General features: G+C 38.3%; 3 protein-coding genes and 2 pseudogenes across 5 annotated transcripts; all 5 read right to left on the reverse strand.

Annotated features, from left to right (window-relative positions):
- Window positions 1-2,282, reverse strand: LOC108826694 (WEB family protein At5g55860-like; annotated as a pseudogene).
- Window positions 2,283-2,581: 299 nt separating this feature from the next.
- Window positions 2,582-5,643, reverse strand: LOC108824665 (WEB family protein At5g55860-like; annotated as a pseudogene).
- Window positions 5,644-6,411: 768 nt separating this feature from the next.
- LOC108824666 (putative small ubiquitin-related modifier 7) lies at window positions 6,412-7,896 on the reverse strand. Its single transcript, XM_018598074.2, is given in 5 exon segments — window positions 6,412-6,498; window positions 6,579-6,622; window positions 6,625-6,685; window positions 7,084-7,125; window positions 7,221-7,896. Coding segments are annotated over 5 exon segments (345 nt in total). The 5' UTR covers window positions 7,332-7,896.
- Window positions 7,897-8,038: 142 nt separating this feature from the next.
- Window positions 8,039-9,524, reverse strand: LOC108824057 (protein NOI4). The gene is made up of 3 exons (XM_018597391.2): window positions 9,278-9,524; window positions 8,458-8,652; window positions 8,039-8,366 (listed from the first exon to the last, which is right to left on the reverse strand). Exons 1-3 carry the CDS (start codon window positions 9,281-9,283, stop codon window positions 8,322-8,324), a joined length of 246 nt encoding a protein of 81 aa, XP_018452893.1. The 5' UTR covers window positions 9,284-9,524; the 3' UTR covers window positions 8,039-8,321.
- Window positions 9,525-11,218: 1,694 nt separating this feature from the next.
- LOC108823416 (pentatricopeptide repeat-containing protein At5g55840) lies at window positions 11,219-15,785 on the reverse strand. Of its 3 annotated transcripts, none has more exons than XR_008938831.1 (5): window positions 15,521-15,785; window positions 12,164-15,433; window positions 11,951-12,034; window positions 11,705-11,860; window positions 11,219-11,584 (listed from the first exon to the last, which is right to left on the reverse strand). XR_008938831.1 is itself a non-coding variant. In XM_056994582.1 (2 exons), exons 1-2 carry the CDS (start codon window positions 15,678-15,680, stop codon window positions 12,192-12,194), a joined length of 3,402 nt encoding a protein of 1,133 aa, XP_056850562.1. In that variant the 5' UTR covers window positions 15,681-15,785; the 3' UTR covers window positions 12,081-12,191. The 3 variants fall into 3 exon arrangements, 1 of the variants encoding a protein (XP_056850562.1); XR_008938830.1 differs by having other exon boundaries at window positions 11,705-11,864; XM_056994582.1 differs by lacking the exons at window positions 11,219-11,584; window positions 11,705-11,860; window positions 11,951-12,034 and having other exon boundaries at window positions 12,081-15,433.
- Window positions 15,786-19,175: the final 3,390 nt, after the last annotated feature.

Consider the following 19,175-nt stretch of genomic DNA (forward strand, 5'->3'; position numbering starts at 1 on the left):
TAAAAATAAAATCAACCTAAATAGCTTTGATCCAATTTACGGCAATAAATCAGTTTCTCTCACATTACAGACCAAAGCTGCAACTGCCTCTCTGTTCTCAAACCACAAACTTCTTTTATCACACAACTTTCTCAATGTTCACAATAACAAAAGTTCTTTAAATCTTGAAAAAAAGAAAAGAAACAACACATCAAATGAGTTTCTCTCCAGGGAGGTAAGAAGGAGAACCCCACTCCGCTTGATTCTTCTTTCTCCTAAAGATTCCACTTAGATTTAGCATTAACACTTTCTTTGACACCACATAAGTCCTCGTCTTCTCCATATTCTTGTGTACATGTTTCTGTTTTGCATCTTTGTAGTAGTGGTGCTGCGGTGATGATTCAAAAGACATCATGGCCTCAGCTTCTACAAGAATCCTCGCCGCTGCTTCCTCTGCTTTCTTCTGATCTCTTTCCCGCCACCTCATGAGCTCTCCTTATACCGCTTTCTTTGCAGCATCAGCCATAGATGCTTTCTTCAGTGCATCTTCCGTTGCAGTCTTTAGCTTCTCAATCTCCTCTTGCGTCGTCTCTAACTTCTTCAGCGTCTCATTTTCGCTAGCTCTCATTGCTTCCACCTGAGCCAGCGCAGCCGCCACTTTCATATCCGCTAACTTATCAGATACCTCAGCTCTCTTGCTCAGAGACTTGAACTCCTCCTGAGAGAGCGTGATGCTCTGAGTTCCAGACTCAGACGATGTGGAGTTACGTGCAGCGTTGGTTTTTTCAGACATGGACTTTATCTGTTCAAGCGCCTTCGCCTCTGCAGATTTTGCTTCTTCGGCTTCATCAAGAGCAACCCTCAAATTCAGCTATGTCTCTTCAAGAGCCAGATGCGCGGTTTCAGCTTCCTTCCTTAGCTCCTCGGCTTTGTTTCTCATTTCATCAGCTTCTCGTCGAGCAGCTTCCGTTTAAGAACTTATCTGATTCAAGGTTGACATCATATCTTTCAACGCAGCCTTTGCTTTACCTTCCTCTGCAACACATTCTTCAAGCTCGCTCTTGCTTTTGCTAAGCTTCAGATTAAGATTTTCAGCCACAGATTCGATCTCAGCCTTCTTGGCTTCAACTTCACTGCACTTCCTTCTTTACTTTCAATAGTTCTGCTTTAAGAGACTCCACTGACTCTTGCAAAGACTTCTCTTCTCCAGCCACCTTCTCGAGTAAACCCTTTGCTTCTTTCAGCTCCAAGCTCACACCATTAACAGACTCCACATCCGACGCTTTCACAGTCTCCATCTGCTTCTGCAGTTCATAAATCTCGTTTTACGTCGCAGTCAACTGCGTTTCAAGCTTTTTCGCAAATTCAGGATCAAACTCGCTCTTCAAAGCGAGAAGTTTCTTGGCAGACTCTTCCATGCCAGCTCTATAAGATTGCTGCTGAATCTCCTTCTCTGAAAAGATCTCAGCTTGTTCTTTTCGAGCTTGAGAACATGCAAGCTTGGTCTGTTTAACTGATTCATTAACAGCTGCGATCTCCTTTCTAAGCAACTCAATCTCCTCAGAACAAACCTTAGTCACTTCTTTAGCTTCCTCTTCTTTGGTTAAAGCAACAGTCTTTGTTTCAGAAACCTCATTCGAGACCTGACGGATCTTTTGCAGCTCTTGCTTTTGGCTGTATCAAGCTCCTTACACACCATTCCATACTGCTCCATATCATCACTACTGCTAGACGCAAAAACATTCCCTGGTTTGGCTTCTTTGATCAGACTCTTGGCAGCTTCAGTGACTTTATTAGCAGAATCTCTCGACTCATTAACCGCTTCAAGCTTGCGAGTAAGCTCATCAACAGTTCTCTTAGCCCACTCGAGCTCACTCAAGGCTTGCTCTCTGACGGTTTCAGCGTTCTTAAACTGTTCCTTTAACTTGTTCAACTCTTTCTGTGCCAAGTGAAGCTCCGTTTGCTTTACCAAAACTTTCTGCAAAAACCACAACACAACTCAAGAACCTCTTTAACAGTTTGTGAATCCAATTGAAACTGAAGAAAGTGTTTGTTTACCTCAGCGGATTGAGGACTGGGTTTTCGAATGAGGGGCTGCTTTTCAGCAGAAAAGGCAGCTTCGAGACCGAAAAGATTGACATCATCTTTAACAGATTGAAAAGGAGAGCTTGTGTCTATCTCTCCAACCTCCATGGAAGGAGAAGAATCTGAAGAGTCTCTACGTCCTTTCTTAGCAACCATTTTGCATGCTCTCCCTCTTTATAAAGCCACGAAGACAGAGAAAAAGCAAGATTCAACACTATTATCGGTAAAGATCTTTCTTTTTTTTTACTTTAGTTCAAAACAAGATTATTAGTTTGATACCACTCAAGTATCATTATTAATGTTTATTCTTATTTAATTTATAATGCGGAAAATCAATAATTTTTATTTTATTCCTTTAGTTATTTCCTCCATTTTTTGAGAAATATCGATTTCACATTTTAACACTAATTAAAATGATTAAAATGCGTTTATCTTTTTATATATTATATATATTTAACCAATAATATTTGAGATAATTTTTTTTATAGAAGATCAATGCAGTTTACAATTAATATAGGCTGAAAGCAATTTTAATTTGCATTAAAATGTTAAAAGGACACTTTTTAGAAAACAGAAGGTATAATATGTTTCTTTTTAATAAATAAATTTAAAATTTGTTAAAAGAATATGTAAAATATGTCTGGAATGATTTGTTTTTTCCCCATGATCAGAAACATTATCTAAAAGACAGTCTTCACGCTCAAGAAAGACTCGGAATGCTGACCCATCTGCTCCATACAACTCTTAATCATATCAACCATCCTCGTCGGTATTGTTAAATGTTAAACGTGTTTCTTTCTAGAGATTTGTCTCAAAATTGTGGCTTACCTAAGAAACAAAAAAAAACATTTCACAAATAACAACAATGAGATAAAAATAAAAGCAACCTAAATAGCTTTGATCCAATTTACAGTAACAAACCATTTTCACTCACATTACAGACCAAAGCTGCAACTGCCTCTCTGATCTCAAACCACAACCTTCTTTTATTACAAAACTTTCTCAATGCTCACAATAACAAAAATTCTCAAATCTTGAAAAAAAAAAAAAGAAACAACACATCAAATGGGTTTCTCTCCAGGGAGGTAAGAAGGAGAACCCCACTCTGCTTGATTCTTCTTTCTACTAAAGATTTCACTTAGATTCGACATTAACACTTTCTTTGACACCACAGAAGTCCTCGTCTTCTCTAGTTTCTTGTGTACAGGTTTCTGTTTTGCGTCTTTGTAGTAGTGGTGATGCGGTGATGATTCAACAGACATCCTGGCCTCAGCCTCTACAAGAATCCTCGCCGCTGCTTCTTCAGCTTTCTTCTGATCTCTTTCCCGCCACCTCCTGAGCTCTCCTTCGACCGCTTTCATTGCAGCATCAGCCATAGCTGCTTTCTTCAGTGCCTCTTCTGTTGCAGCCTTTAGCTTCTCAATCTCCTCTTACGTCGTCTCTAACTTCTTCAGCGTCTCGTTTTCGCTAGCTCTCACTGCTTCCACCTGAGCCAGCGCAGCCGCCACTTTCATATCCGCTAACTTATCGGATACCTCAGCTCTCTTGCTCAGAGACTTGAACTCCTCCTGAGAGAGCGTGATGCTCTGAGCTCCAGACTCAGACGATGTGGAGTTACGTGCAGCGTTGGTTTTTTCAGACATGGACTTTATATGTTCAAGCGCCTTTGCCTCTGCAGCTTTTGCTTCTTCGGCTTCATCAAGAGCAGCCCTCAAGTTCAGCTCTATCTCTTCAAGAGCCAGATGCGCGGTATCAGCTTCCTTCCTTAGCTCCTCGGCTTTGTTTCTCATTTCATCAGCTTCTCGTCGAGCAGCTTCCGTCTCAGAACTTATATGATTCATATCTTCCAACACAACCTTTTCTTTACCTTCCTCTCCAACACATTCTTCAAGCTTGCTCTTGCTTTTGCTAAGCTTCAGATTAAGATTTTCAGCCACAGATTCGATCTCAGCCTTCTTGGCTTCAACTTCACTGCGCTTCCTTCTTCACTTTCAATAGTTCTGCTTTAAGAGACTCCACTGACTCTTGCAAAGACTTCTCTTCTCCAGCCACCTTCTCGAGTAAACCCTCTGCTTCTTTCAGTTCCAAGCTCACACCGTTAACAGACTCCACGTCAGACGCTTTCGCAGTCTCCATCTGCTTCTGCAGTTCATCAATCTCGTTATACGTCTCAGTCAACTGCGCTTCAAGCTTTTTCGCAAACTCAGGATCAAACTTGCTCTTCAAAGCGAGCAGTTTCTTCCATGCCAGCTTTATAAGATTGGTGCTGAATCTCCTTCTCTGAAAAGATCTCAGCTTGTTCTTTGCGGGACTGAGAACACGCAAGCTTGGTCTGTTCGACAGATTCATTAACATATGCTATCTCCTTTCTAAGTAACTCAATCTTCTCAAAACAAACCTTAGTCACTTCCTTAGCTTCCTCTTCTTTGGTTAAAGCAACAGTCTTTGTTTCAGAAACCTCATTCGAGACCTGACGGATCTTTTGCAGCTCTTGCTTTTGGCTGTATCAAGCTCCTTACACACCATTCCATACTGCTCCATATCATCACTACTGCTAGACGCAAAAACATTCCCTGGTTTGGCTTCTTTGATCAGACTCTTGGCAGCTTCAGTGACTTTATTAGCAGAATCTCTCGACTCATTAACCGCTTCAAGCTTGCGAGTAAGCTCATCAACAGTTCTCTTAGCCCACTCGAGCTCACTCAAGGCTTGCTCTCTGACGGTTTCAGCGTTCTTAAGATGTTCCTTTTAACTTGTTCAACTCTTTCTGGGCCAAGTGAAGCTCTTTTTGCTTCACCAAAACTTTCTACAAAAACCACAACACAACTCAAGAATCTCCTTAACTGTTTGTGAATCCAATTGAAACTGGAGAAAGTGTTTGTTTACCTCAGCGGATTGAGGATTGGGTTTTGAATGAGGGGCTGCTTTTCAGTAGAAAAGGCACCTTCGCGACCAAAGAGACTAACATCATCTTTAACAGATTGAAAAGGAGAGCTTGTGTCTATCTCTCCAACCTCCACGGAAGGAGAAGAATCTGAAGAGTCTCTACATCCTTTCTTAGCAACCATTTCACATGCTCTCCCTCTTTATAAAGCCACGAAGACAGAGAAAAAGCAAGATTCAACACCTATTAACACAGACAAGAGAAAGAGACACACACAGTTCTCTGTTGATTCAGGAACGATTCCACTAATGGGGGGAGGGGTAATTAAACCAAATTAAGCAAAATCAACAGTACACATAACCCTAACAACAAGAGGTTATTAATGGAAAGATTAATAAAAGATTAAAAGATTTTCCATATTTAATTGATCTGCCTGCTCTAATCCAATCGCCTATCAATAATCAAAGAGGGCTAATCTAAAAGAAAATTATGAAGTTTCTCTTCATCAACCTAGAAAGCAAACAGGAAGAGATCTCTCGAATGATCGAATACGAATTTGTACCTCTGATCTCTACGGACTGAAGATGAAAACCCAGAGACGAGAAACCGAAGCCGCCTCAAGTAAACTCAAGAAAAGAATATAAAGGAGCAAGAGAGAGAGGACGATATAAACCAAAAATAAAAATAAAAAGAAGATATATTTCGCGTCGTCGACGTCTATGGAAAACGAAAAGGGACAAAAAAAGATTTGAACTCCGGAAAAGATATAGTTTTTAAATTTTTCTTGTTTTTTGTGTAATCAGAGATGCGCAAAGTCAGTGACAGAGAAAGAGACAGAGAAGAGAGAGGAGGAAAGTGTATTCAGTTGACATTTGGCAGTTTCTGGTTGGTCGCTGGTTAACCTAATAGTAGGCGAGTAATTCGCACTAATTTACTTTCTGTTACCATTAGTTAAACTTTATACATGCTACCTCAGGAGCATATACACGGTCCATATTTTTATGATATGACTGTTGTTTTACAAGTATTTAATTAATTTCATTATTGGTATGCTATGGCCCAACTCTTATAATCAAGAGAAAATTTGTATATTCCGAGGGAAAACAAAATTGCGTGGAGCTTGATGGGCAAATAAGACTATTTTGGCACGTGAGCTAGACGACAAGTAAGGCTAAAAATTAGATCTAATTATATACCCATTTTATTATATATATTGACTAGTCATAATGGGGGCCAAGGTCTCCAAGGATGCTCATATTGACAATGATTTGTTCTTGTTAAGTTATCAAAGTCGATCAATATCTCATTTGTATGAATTCTACATAAAAAAAAACACATTCCTGCATAGATTACTCCACTCTTATTAAGTTATCAAAGTCGATCAATATCCAACTTTTGTGTTGATAGAAATAGATGAAAATAATTAAATAAATATAAAAATTTGTGTGAACCCGTCGTACTAATTAAGACAGTTCTGATAGCGCACAAAAGCTGAGCCCTCCTATCTGGTGGCCAAGTGCGTCAATTTCATCTCCTTCTTCGAGGTCGAGCTGCAAACTCTTTTCTTTCCTCAATATATAGAGAAATTATTCGTAAACAAAGATCAAACCTTATAGCAATAATAAAATACCTCTTTGGGAGTTTGATTGGGTTTAATACGAACTCCGTCGAAAAAAAGACTAAGGCAGACATTTGTTTTCCAACTTTGTCGGAAAATGCTTCCATCATCTTACGGACCTCAACCAGGCCCGGCTCTAACCCATGGCAACATGGACAATTGCCATGAATCCATGGGTCTAAATTTTTTTAGTGTTAATTTTACTTATTAAAAAAGTCTATTTTATTTGTTAAATTATCAATTAGTTGATAAAATTATAATTAAAAGGTCTATGATTAACTAAACCTAACTGAAATACAATAAAAACAAAAAAAAATTATCTTTCACTTTTCTCATTTTTCCATTAACAAAACCTAATTTACACACAGAAACTCATATTTCAAAAAAAAATTGAATACCACAATTTTTTTGTTTTAATTTACAGAAGTACAATAAATAAAAGTTGAATTTTTTTTATAAAAGGGTCTTTATTTTATATTTTGCCTAAGGCAAGAGAAAAATTTAAGACGGCACTGACCTCAACGTCCCTCTTCATCCGGAAGTACACATCTACATTATCCTGTTATATTTTATAAAATAAACTCAGTGATGGTTAATCCATGTAGTATCTAGTGGTTGTAGATCTACATGTACTCGTAATATATATTCAAGTACCTGACTTTTAACTTTGATGGTAACATGGGACGACGGAACCGACAACTTCTTCTCGTCAGATGCCGACATATCTTCACTTTCTTTTCTTTTCTCTCGACTCTTTAGATACATCGTCCTTGTATTATGTACGTATATATACCAACACACGGTATGCACATAATAAATGAGAGTAATGATACAGATGAATCACACATTTATCAATTGATTTACACTGAATTTTCTTAACCTTTTAGATTTCTGTTCCCGTTGTTTTCTTTTTAACTTTCTCGGGATTGAGTACCACGGTTGATCATCACAAAATTTGATGCACACCCTTTTCTGTGTTTTGTTTTTCTTTTTTTTTTTCACTTTGACCGAAAGAAGCAAAACTCAAATTTATTGCAACGTAGAAAACGTTTCACGTCTTTTGTTTTATAAAATTCGTAGGATCATATAAAAGGTCTCCCCTTCAGTCTCGGTTAAGGCCTTAGCTTAATACCCAGCATAAGCTAGCAAAAAGCCCATAAGTCTACCCAAATCCCATATGTGTGTTGGATTCGTATTTGTGTTCTATTCTGTGTGCGATTGTAAACAAAGGATTTGCAAAAAAAAAATTGTAAACAAAGGGTTTGCAAAAAAAATTTCATTCGAGGGATCTACATATTTTTCGTGGCAAGTGAAGAGTAATAACACGTAATAATAACTTGTCTGATGAGTAAAAGGTAAAACACAAGGATCAACATCCATACACAGTATACATTATAACTTTTTTTGGGTCGAAGAACAGAATATAATTTAAAATAAAGGAAAAAAAGACACAATAACTACTATGAGTTAAATACACAATAACTACTATGTTTTCTTTTTCTTTTCCAATAAAAGTGACAACACGATTTTACAACATTTTTTTTCATAGAAGAAACAACTTCAAAGAAGGAATCATAATCGTGATACTAAAGGGGGGTGGCTCCAACTTATCTTAGTAACCTTTTGTTGTCGTCGGTACTTCAAGAAAGACAATAAAACATTAAAAAAAAAAAGAACATTGCTTTTAGATGTCTAAGCAATGTGACTCTCTCTTTTTTTCTTTGCGCAGCAAACAAATCCATCTTTTAGTGTCAATCAAGAGTCCACAGACGGAGACTGCATGCAGCAGAGCCACTTTTTCTGAAATGAAAAGAGACAGTAATTAATGTGTGAAGATGATGGATCGAGAAAGAGAAGATATAGCTAGACAAAGAAAGAGAAAGAAACTTACAGGCTGAGGTTTACTAGGATCTCCTCCTCCTCCTCCGGACTTAGCATGACCATCAGTGGATTTACCGGGTGATCCGGGTTTGCCACCGGTCTTTTTCTCATCCCTAGCTTTGTTGAATATCACTGTGAAACCTTCAGCAGATGCTGGATCATTCACATCCCATTCACCAAACTTCGGCAAGGGACGACCTTTGTCCTGAAACACACCAATTGGTAAAACCAAAAAAAACATCAAGAAACAAGTTAAACTCTCTAAACTCAATGTGTAAACCCTTTTGAGCCCCAATCAGATGAATTGTGATTGTATATTCATCACATGTTTTGTAAAGTTCAAGACATTTCTAAAATGGAGTGTGCAAACGTATTCACAAGGCATAAAAAGATCTTGTGCCTGTCCCTAAACAAAATATCACACACAATATCAATAGTTCAACTAATTATAAAAGCTAACAACACACAAGACAACTTCACCGTATCAGAAACTAATTGAGAAATCAGTCTCTGAATCTGAGCTTAAAATTCAATCAAATTCAGATTGAATAATACAGTAGAAGACAAAGATCGAAACTTTTTAAAAAGTGAAAAACCGAGAGATCCAGGATAAGAATTACCAGCAAGCTCATCAAAAATCACATCTATTTACCGAACAAACCAGCTGAAGGAACAGAACCAAAAAAAAAACGAAAACCCTACCGATCAAAATGAAACATAACATCTAACTTACGAAATGAAACTGAATTCTCCAAACTTATCAAATCGAATACGAAGGTAGCATATATCACGAAACAGAAACAAAAAAAAAAACACTTTAAAGAACGTACCGACATGGCCTCTGCAGAAGGGAGAAAGATTTGTCCCGAGAAAAATGGAAACAAACGATTCTGAGAAAAGAAAAAAAAAAGAGATGGAGCCGCCGAGAAAACCAAGGAAGGTGAGAGAGAACGAAGATTTGATCTCGCAGGAGGAGGAGAGAATCTGGGAGAAGAAGAAAAAAAAAAGAGAGACTTTTCTTCTTTCTCTCTCTTTCTGATTTTTCTTCGTTTTTCTTTTCTTTCTATAAGCTTTTTTTTTTTGCTTCTTCTCTCTTTCTAACGTTCTATATAAACGGAGTTAAACTCAGTCACGTGATGTCTTTAGGTTTCTGAACGGAGAATGAGCTGGTTAACGGTTGTTAATTTAGGACATATATTTTGGTTCATACCGATGCTAAGCAAAGTAGGTGACTTGCTGGCACTGTTGTCTCAATTTATTTATTTTTTAATAATAATTCTCGTTATATATTTCAGATGTTTTTTCATTTTTCAAATTTGTATGAATTCCTTTCAAAAGAATTATAACCATAAGCATTTTGAAAATAACCCATTTGTGTGATAATAATGATTTTTTTTTTTGCTAAAGTGTGATAATAATGATTACTTTAGTTAATTTTAAACTGAAATGAGTAAATAATATTTATTTGTCCTAACAACGATTGTTATTTGAGGAAATTATAATTTAAAATGTCATCCAGCATCGATCACATACCTATTTTCTTAAGCCACTAGCTGTTATAGTTTTCTTGTACATATGTAATTACATAAGCTATGACACTAAACTTTTGATATAATTTTTAGCAAAAAAAAAAAAATATTTGTTGAGTATTATTAGCTGTGACATGCATGCGTATATTTTAAATTTATTCCTGAAGGGTGCAACCAATTTTTTTGTACAATATTGATATAAACGCAAATTGGTGTGAATGCAATAAAACATTGTTAGAAAACTAACAGACAATCTACACATTGATAAGCAAATCTATATTATTAAAAGAGAAGTACCCATATAAAATACCCGTTAATTTTCACTTTTATTTACAATGGTATGCCACTGACATTAAATAATATTTCCTATTTTAATGATGTCTTTTCCACTTCAATTAATGTATTTTCCAAATTAAATTTAAATTAAATACACTTCATTAACTTCTCCATTAAATCAATGTCAAATTCAAAAAAATATATTTTTATTAGACAAACGATTCTGAAAATTATAATATCAACTTTTCATTTAAAAAATTTGAACGAAAAAGTATTAGCATATTTGAACCGAAACTAGATAATATCCAAACGGTTTTACCATTTTGGTATCTAGAGAACCATAACCAAACTTCATCCGAACGAAATATTTCGGATATTCAAATGTATTTAAATCATATTTATATACTTCAATATGTTAGCTATTTTTTCGAATTAATATCCAAGATATAAGCTATTTTAAGTTGGTTAAAATATTTGAAATATAAAAAATAATCAAAAGTAAACATTTTAAAGTAGATAAACAATAATCAAAACTCCAAAAATATTTAAAATATATATTTATTCTTCATCCAAATATTCAAGTTAAACCTATTTTAATTTTTAATTTAGGTACTTTGGCTTACATTACTCAAATTTACATGTTATATTATTTTTATTTTTAGATTTAGGGAAATTTAAAGATATATAAATTTTGAAAATTCAAAAATAGTTTAAACGGGTTATCAAACCCGCAAAGATCTGAATCAAATCGGAACCAAAGTTTATAAATACCCGAATAGAGGTAGAATCTTTAAACTAAAAAAACTCAAATCCGAATAGATTTTAACCGAATTCGAGTGGATACCCAAATACCCACCCCTAACTTAGTCAATATAAAACGATTAATATTATAAATATATTATTTAGTATAAAAAAACTAAAACTGAAAATTAATACCGTGCGGTCGCACGGGTCAAGATCTAGCGATAATATTAATAAATAATATTTGTGTTACAGGCTCACGAGTGGTACTGCAAAATAGAACAAATCCAGTGATGCAATCTGGCGAACTGCTAGATTCTGTCTCCATCAAGATCCCATCAAACACCATCCCAACATAAACAAACCAGTTTCTCTGTCCATATTCCGACAATATTTTCATCAAAAGATTTCTCAAAGAACACAGGAGAAGAAGAACCTCTTGCTTTCTTTTCTTCCATGGTTTCTGCATTTCATTCCCCATTTCCATTTTGAATCATTGAGCTCAGGTTGATTTACAGGTGGAGTTAGCACATGAACTGCCAACACGGCTCCAGCTATTATTCAGAGTTTGTTCCACTTCCTACCCTGTCTCTGCAAAGAGAGAACAAAAAAAAGTTCAAGAAATACCAAACAAATAAAGATCTTTAACACAAGTGGAGTAAAGACAGCAGTTAATAACACACGTGGAGTTTAAAGAAACTCAATCAAGACCTTCAATATATATTTTTGGGTATGGCTTTGATTTGTGTTTGTCAGCGAAAACGGCCAATGAGGCCGACCTCTCACTGTCTTGCTTGTCTTGTTCTGCATTACATCACAAGTTCAAGTGTTTGAGCTTCTGGAACTGGTTGGCACTCACATCAAGAACTGTCTGAAACAAGAGAAAACAAAAGTATAACTATGATTGCATACTTAATTGCTAGTCAGAGAAGTGAATAATAGCGTAAAGATTCATACTGAAAATCAGACAAAGTTCAGGGAACTTTTTAGCTGGTTTCTCTAGCACATCCAGCTTTTCACGGTGATAAACTGCAATTTCACCTGGTAAGCAGAAAACAAAATACACGAGACTCTTAAATATGCAACCAAAGAGTAATAAACATAAGGATTTACCGTGTTACAGAGAAGCAGATGCGTTAAAGATAATTTGCTTAGGGAAAAGGATCATACGATTTACTCTTAAAGCTTGTTCTGATGTTTATCCCTTCTTGTGACTCTGCAAGGCCTTCAGCTTCTCCATGACCATTGTCAAGGTTTTGTGTGAATCTTGAGACGAGCTCAAGGATGTTATGAATCCTCTTGCAAGTAAATCTTCCATGATCATATCAGTCTCTGAGAATGGGATATCTACGGAAAGAATCCCACTGATGAGAGCTTTGTAAGTAGTCGCATTAGCTAAGAACCCATCTTGCTTCATCTCTTCATAGAGCTTAAACGCAGCTACCATATCACCTTTATCACAAAGTCCAGTAATCAATACATTGTACGCCACGAGATCGAGCTTCAGGCCACAGTTTCTCACAACGACTCTCAATTCCAGAGCATCTGTAACGTCACCGTTCTTGCAGAACAAGTGCATCAGAGTAGTGAAACTAGCAATAGTCGGAACCAACTTCTTTTTCAGCATGGAACGAAGAAGCAGTGTAGCTTCTTCAGCCTTGCCGCATTTTGCAAGCGCTCTCACCATAGCACTCTCAGCTACGTTAGGCGGACATATCTTGTGCGCTATCATCTCATCCTTCAGCATAAACGCAGTCTTTATATCACCCACTCTACAAAGACCGTTAAGCAGACTGATATACTTGGTACAATCAGGAGATAAGCCTTGCTTCGACATTGCGTGCAAAACCATGCGAGATTCCTGGAATCTGTGGTTTCTGTTGAGGATGCTTACAATGGCGTCATAAGTAACTTTGTCAAGAGAGATTCCCAGTAAGTTCATGACGTTAACCAGATCGAAAACCTTGCTGATCTCTCCGTTTGCACAGCATTTGGAGATTAGCATGTTGAACGTGCTCCTGTCAACTTCAAAACCTCGGCATATGAACGCTTTCAAGATTTTAACACCAATCTCCAACGCGTTGGATTCACAAATCCCGAGAATAAGAGAATGGCATGTGAGTTTGTCAGGTAAAATGCCGTTCAGTATCATTGATCTATACAGCTTAAAGGTCGTTGGTATGTCTTTCCTCTTTGAATAAACATGCAATAGGATGTTGTAGGTAGTCAGATTAGGTTCCGTCTCAGAAAGCAGGTCACTGGCCTTCTCTACTTTCCCCATCCTTGAGTAACCGTCAATCATTGCGTTTGTTGTGACAGCATCAGGGGTAAGGCCAAGCTTCTCCATTTCCTCCCGGAAATGAAAAGCAGCTTTCCACTGGCCAGCTTTGAACATACCATCCACAAAACATGTGTACATCACCTCGTTGGGAAGCAGATTACCTCGAGCCTCAGCTTCTTTAGCAAAGAGTACGGCAATAACAGTCTTTCCCTTCCTACACAACCCAGAGATAAGACTGGTATATGTATAACCGTCAGGCAGAATGCTTCGCTGCACCATCTCACCAAACAGAGAGACAGCCTTGTCCAAGTTCCCTGATTCACACATTGCAGTGAGTAGCGTGTTGTACATTACAGTGTCAACAGCTGCAGGAACATCATGGAGGAGGCTTTTCAGAAACTTCTCTGCCTCTTTCAGATGCCCACCTTTGCATAATCCCTTGAGTAGACCACCGTATGTGAAGAAAGTTGGGTGATGACCTGCTTTGGTCATCTCATCAAATACAGAGAACGCTTTTAGCGCTTCACCGGAGCTTCCATATCCGTTGATAAGGCAATCAAAGCCAACTGCGTTATGAAGAATACCATCACTTGTCATGCGACGCATAAACTCTTCGGCTTCACCCACTTTACCAGCTTTACATAGCGAAGAGACAAGTATATTGAACGTGAAATGGTCTGGAGTATGGCCTTCAAGGATCATAGCTTCATAAATTCTTAAAGCTTCCTTTAAACATCCCATCCTGCAGTAATTGTATATCAGCGTTGAGTATATGATGCCGTTTGGACTAAGACCAGCTCGGTAAATTCTGCAGACTATCTCCTTAACAGTTCCAAACCTCCCCACCTTGCAAAATCCATTTATAAGTGCTGAGTATGTGACGATATCAGGATCAATACCATCTTTGCTCATTTCATCAAGCATCTCAACCGCTTCATCCAATAACCCATTCTTGCACAACCCATCAATCATTCCAGTGTATGTTATTCGCCCAACAGAGATCCCACTTCTCTTCATTCTCATGTAAAACCCCCTCGCTAGATCAAACTCCGCGTGCTTGCACAACCCATCTAAAAGTACCCCATAGCTAACTTCAGTAGGGATAAGACCTTGTGCCTCCATCATATGAAACATCTTCAGAGCCTCTTTAAAGTTTCCTTCACTAATGTACCCATCAATCAAAGCATTGAAAGTAACATGATTCGGGGAAAGTCCAAAGGTTAACATCTGATCCAAAAGCTGACGAGCAATGAGAACCTTTCCTTCATTTGCAAACCCATTGATCAGCGTATTGTACGTGACTTCGTTGGGGTAAACCATCCTCTTCCTCATTTTCCTCAGCAACAAATAGCCTTTGGCACTTCTACTGTTTCTGCACAAATCGTTGATAATCATGTTATATGTACATACATCTGCGTCAACCCCTTTGGACTTCATGTGATCTATAAGCTCCAAAGCAGCTTTAAATCTTCCCTTTTTACAGTACCAATGTAGCACAGTGTTGTACGTAACTATCGTTGGAGGATAACCACTCTTCTCCATCTTTTCCATGAGATAACAAGACTTTTTAAAGTTCCCTTCAGCACAGAGCGCATTGATTAGTATATTGAAGGTAGCCACGTCGGGACAAATCTTCCTCTTGAGCATTTCCTTCAAGAAAGACCAGACTGACACATCATCCCCATCACTCTTCACAATGGATCCCAGCATTGCGTTACAAGTGTGAACAGAAGGGTTGAACCCGTAAAGACCCATCAAACGAAACACCTCCAGAGATTCTTTAATCATTCCTTCTCTCGTATACACACGAATCAAGATGTCGAAAACAGCAGGGTTCGAGTTGCATAGCCTGTACGTGGTCATCAAAGCACCAAACACAAAGCTCGGTTTGTCGTCGTCACCCGTTCGAGACAGCTCCTTCAAGATGTGCCTTGCGTGGTCGTACATTCTAGCTCTAACGAGTATATGCGTAGTGATGCAGAACAGGTGGAGAAGATGGTCAGGCTCCAGACCTGGCTGTTTGACTACCCATTTGAGAAACTTCAAGGCTAGCTTCCCGTGAACTGGTCTAAGACGAGCCTGTCTATAATCCATGTGGTTTAGAGATCCCCAACGGTCGATTGTAAGAATGTTGTATATGCTCTTCTCCATATCAACTCCTTGTTTCCCCAAAAAGTTCGAATCTTTTAGCAAAACCCATCAAAAATATTCATGAAAAAATTGAGAATTCAGAAAGAGAAACTCACCAAATGCGTCGTGAGAAGCATAATCATCATCTCGTTTCGACTGTTTTGGGATGCTGGAAGAAAACGATACTCGAGAGAAACATCCGAGTTTTGAAGAACCGTGACGCAATAGAGAGATTCCTCCGTTTCTGTGAGAAAATAAGCTCGAGAAACCTGACATGGCTGGCTGCTTCTTCTTACCGGTCGGTCAGTTCAGTTAAAAATGTTTCTCCTTCCTTCCTTCCTTCGCCTGTCTTCTCTACAATCTCGGCCCCGCCGGTGGCAAAAGCTGGAAACGTAGTTGGGCCAGTTATAAAGGCCCGTGTTGTATCAAGTGGGCTTTTTGTAGAAGCCTAACGTGTGAACTCAACACGTGGGTTAATTTTGACGTGGGTCCCCTACACCTACAAGGATCTGGTGTTAATGGAAGGATGGGATTAAAGGGAATGAGGCGTTGGGTAGGTGAGATCGCTGAGATTAGACTTGCCCGTTCGGTTCTTCGGGTCGGTTTCGGACCGGTTCCTTTTGAACGGGTTCTACACATTTAGATCCAATAGATACTTATAAATTTTTGGTTTGGATTCAGATCAGTTCTTCTCGAATCCGGGTCGGATTCACGTATACATGTAATTTTCAGGTTCGTATCGAATCCGGATCGGATTCGGATTTAGGATCTAAAAAAACATGAAATATCTAAATTCCATCAAATATAGTCAAAATTTGTCATGTATATCTACCATTTTACAAAATAACTTAAGATCAACTATGGTAAAACATTTTTAACTCTAAATTTTACATTTAAAACTTCACATTACCAAAAAATGTTACAAAAATAAGAACAAAGATTGTTAATAAAAAAGATATTTTAACTAAATCATAAAATAAAATATATAAAATATAACACAAAATCATAGTTTTAGATATACATGTTTTTAAATCGGATATAAACGGTTCTTATTGCGTCGGTTTATTCAGATCGGTTCTTTTCGGGTCCAGATCTATTCGGTTCGGTTATTTCGGGTTCAGATCTATTCCCGTAAAAAAAATTTGGATCTAATAAGTATTTATAAACTTTCGATTCGGTATCGAGTCGGGTGTTTTTAGGTCAATTCCGATTCAAATTTTCGGGACAGATTAAAATGCCCAGACCTGAGATGCAGATGAAAGCAACTTCCGAGTCTCATGCCTGCCTGATTCATGAGTAACATATTACACTGTGCACATATTTCTTTATAAACATAAAGAACTACGAAATTAATGTAATGATAAAATAAATCTCATAAATTGTATTCTAAAGTTGAAAGGATCTGCAATAGGCTAGATGATGTAGCAAAAGATTCTAAAGATAGAACTAATTCACTCACATCAAAAGATTTTGAAGCGCCAAATCACTCAAACAAAGCAACCATCATGACTGGGCCAAATTGGGCTGCTTGAAGCTCATAATTATAAGCATGATGAGTATGCTGCTTAAATGCCTTTAATACATATCATAAGCTTCTGCATTTAATTATTCTTTTTGAATCTTCAAGGTTTTTGGAATCCTTAATTAGAGGATGACCATGTGAGTTCCATCGTCTCACACAATATTTTTATTCCAAATTTGAGTTCTTTTACGTGTTGTCCATATTTAAATTGTAAGCAATATAATTTTTCTGCTGTGACACCCATTTGACTTATACATCGCACATTGCATCACATGCCTTTGAAATGACTTAGCTATAAAATGACTTTGAACCATCTCTATGTTCTCTGTTTCCTTCTTTTGACCTTTTGCACTTAAATGTATTCCTCAAAGTCGGTGATTTCTGGTCTAACATGGATGATAATCATGATGATGATGAAGATGCAAGAATGTAGAGGCTGCACTGAAAGTGAAACACGAGGGTTGTTAGAGCTCAAGGCATATTTTCTCTCGTTCAGTAAGGATCTACGCCCTGACATTGCTAGAGGATGGAAGAGGACTAGTAGCCACTCTTGTTGTAGTTGGAGAAGAATCAAGTGTGACATGAACAGCAAACGCGTGATCGGGCTCTCCCTTGTGAATTTATATCCCTCAGGTTACTCTGATACTCTTCCTCTACTCAAGACCGGTTAACACGGGGGACAAACCGGTGCGACCGCCCCGGATCTATATCCCGTGTCCCCCGTGTCTTGATAGTTAAGGGGTCCAAATTCTTTTTAGTACATATTCTTTTTTTTTTTAACGCTGGATATATCATGCTATTACAAGATACGAGACATGCGAATGTAAACTGTTTTTCTATTAATTCGCATAATTCTACATTCTTTGAAAATTATAACACATACCTCCTGGTATATGCTATTACATACATATTCTTATATAGCTAGAAAATTTTAAACATTCATTAAATTTTTTTGAATGGGGCTCCAAATTATTTTATAAATACATAATTTGTTTTCATCACAAATTTTATAAAGATGCTGATGATAAATTTTTAAAATAAAAACAAGTTTAATTCTTTTTGAGAAGCGTTGGTGGCCTAGTGGTCCCAGCGAATCTTCTCACACATGCCTACTCGAGGTCGCCAGTTCGATTCTCGGGGACAGCAGGGTGGTACTATGCCTCTCCAAATAAATCCTTCTTCATACGAGTAGGGGCAAGCGGTGTATACCAACCGTAGGTCCAAGCCGGAGGGGTTTCCCCATACGAGTAGGGGCAAGCGGAATATACATTAATCCGTAGGTCCAAGCCGGAGGGGAGGGATTTCCTGGATTTGGGGCCGTGCAAGCGGTGGGGCTAGTCACTATAAAAAGTTAACCCTAAACAGTTTTGGTTGGGAATAGTAGCAAGGCGATAAGGTTCCGAAACCCTATCTCCACCGTTGGTCGGCACCACGCCGTTCCGGCGAGAACCCTCCTGCCCTCTTCTCTGTTTCAATGCCTCCCAAAAAGAAATATCGTAATGCTCTTCGGGGCTCGACTAAAATGGCCCGTCTTCAAGGTGCTGCAAAGCCCCCTGCTTCTGTTCGCTCGCTGAAGAATTCCTCTGCTCTCGCCGGTGCTTCATGCGCTGCCGCTGCAATTACCACCGAGGTGGTAGAGATGGGTGATTCCCCAGCTAAGACTAACCCTGTTGAGGTCGCAAATCCTAGATTTACTCTGGACTCGCCCTCAAATATCTCGATTCCGGTCTCTATGGAATCTGAGCGTGATACTTCTCCCCTACTCGATAGGGTAGTTTGTGCTACAGAAGGCCCATTTGTTGGAGCTACTCGGGATGTAGTTGATGGTTCACCGTCGGAGACCTCAATCTCTACTCCGCCGGCGGTAAAAAACTATGCTAGTCTCCTTAAAGCCTCGGCTCAATTGGAGGAATTAGGTACACCTACAGAGCATATCTCAGGTGTTCCTTTCGTCCTAATCCCGGATGAGAACATTGTTGCTGCGAAGGAGGAGTTTCGCGATTTCATCTACGCACGGTTTCACGGTGACCAACCAAAAATGGGTCGTATCATCGGTGTAGTTAATGCAATCTGGGCAAGAGTTGGTCCGAGAATCTTTGTCCACAGTATTGGCGACGGAGCTTATCTACTTAAAGTCTCCAATGCGATAACAAGGGAATCTATGTTGGCAAGGACTTGTTGGAACATTGCAGGGTATCCAATGTTTGTGGCTCCATGGTCCCCTGAGTTCACTCCGGAAGAGGCTCCCA

This window comes from Raphanus sativus, chromosome 9 (genome assembly GCF_000801105.2).
Source record: "Raphanus sativus cultivar WK10039 chromosome 9, ASM80110v3, whole genome shotgun sequence".
Lineage (NCBI taxonomy): Eukaryota > Viridiplantae > Streptophyta > Magnoliopsida > Brassicales > Brassicaceae > Raphanus > Raphanus sativus.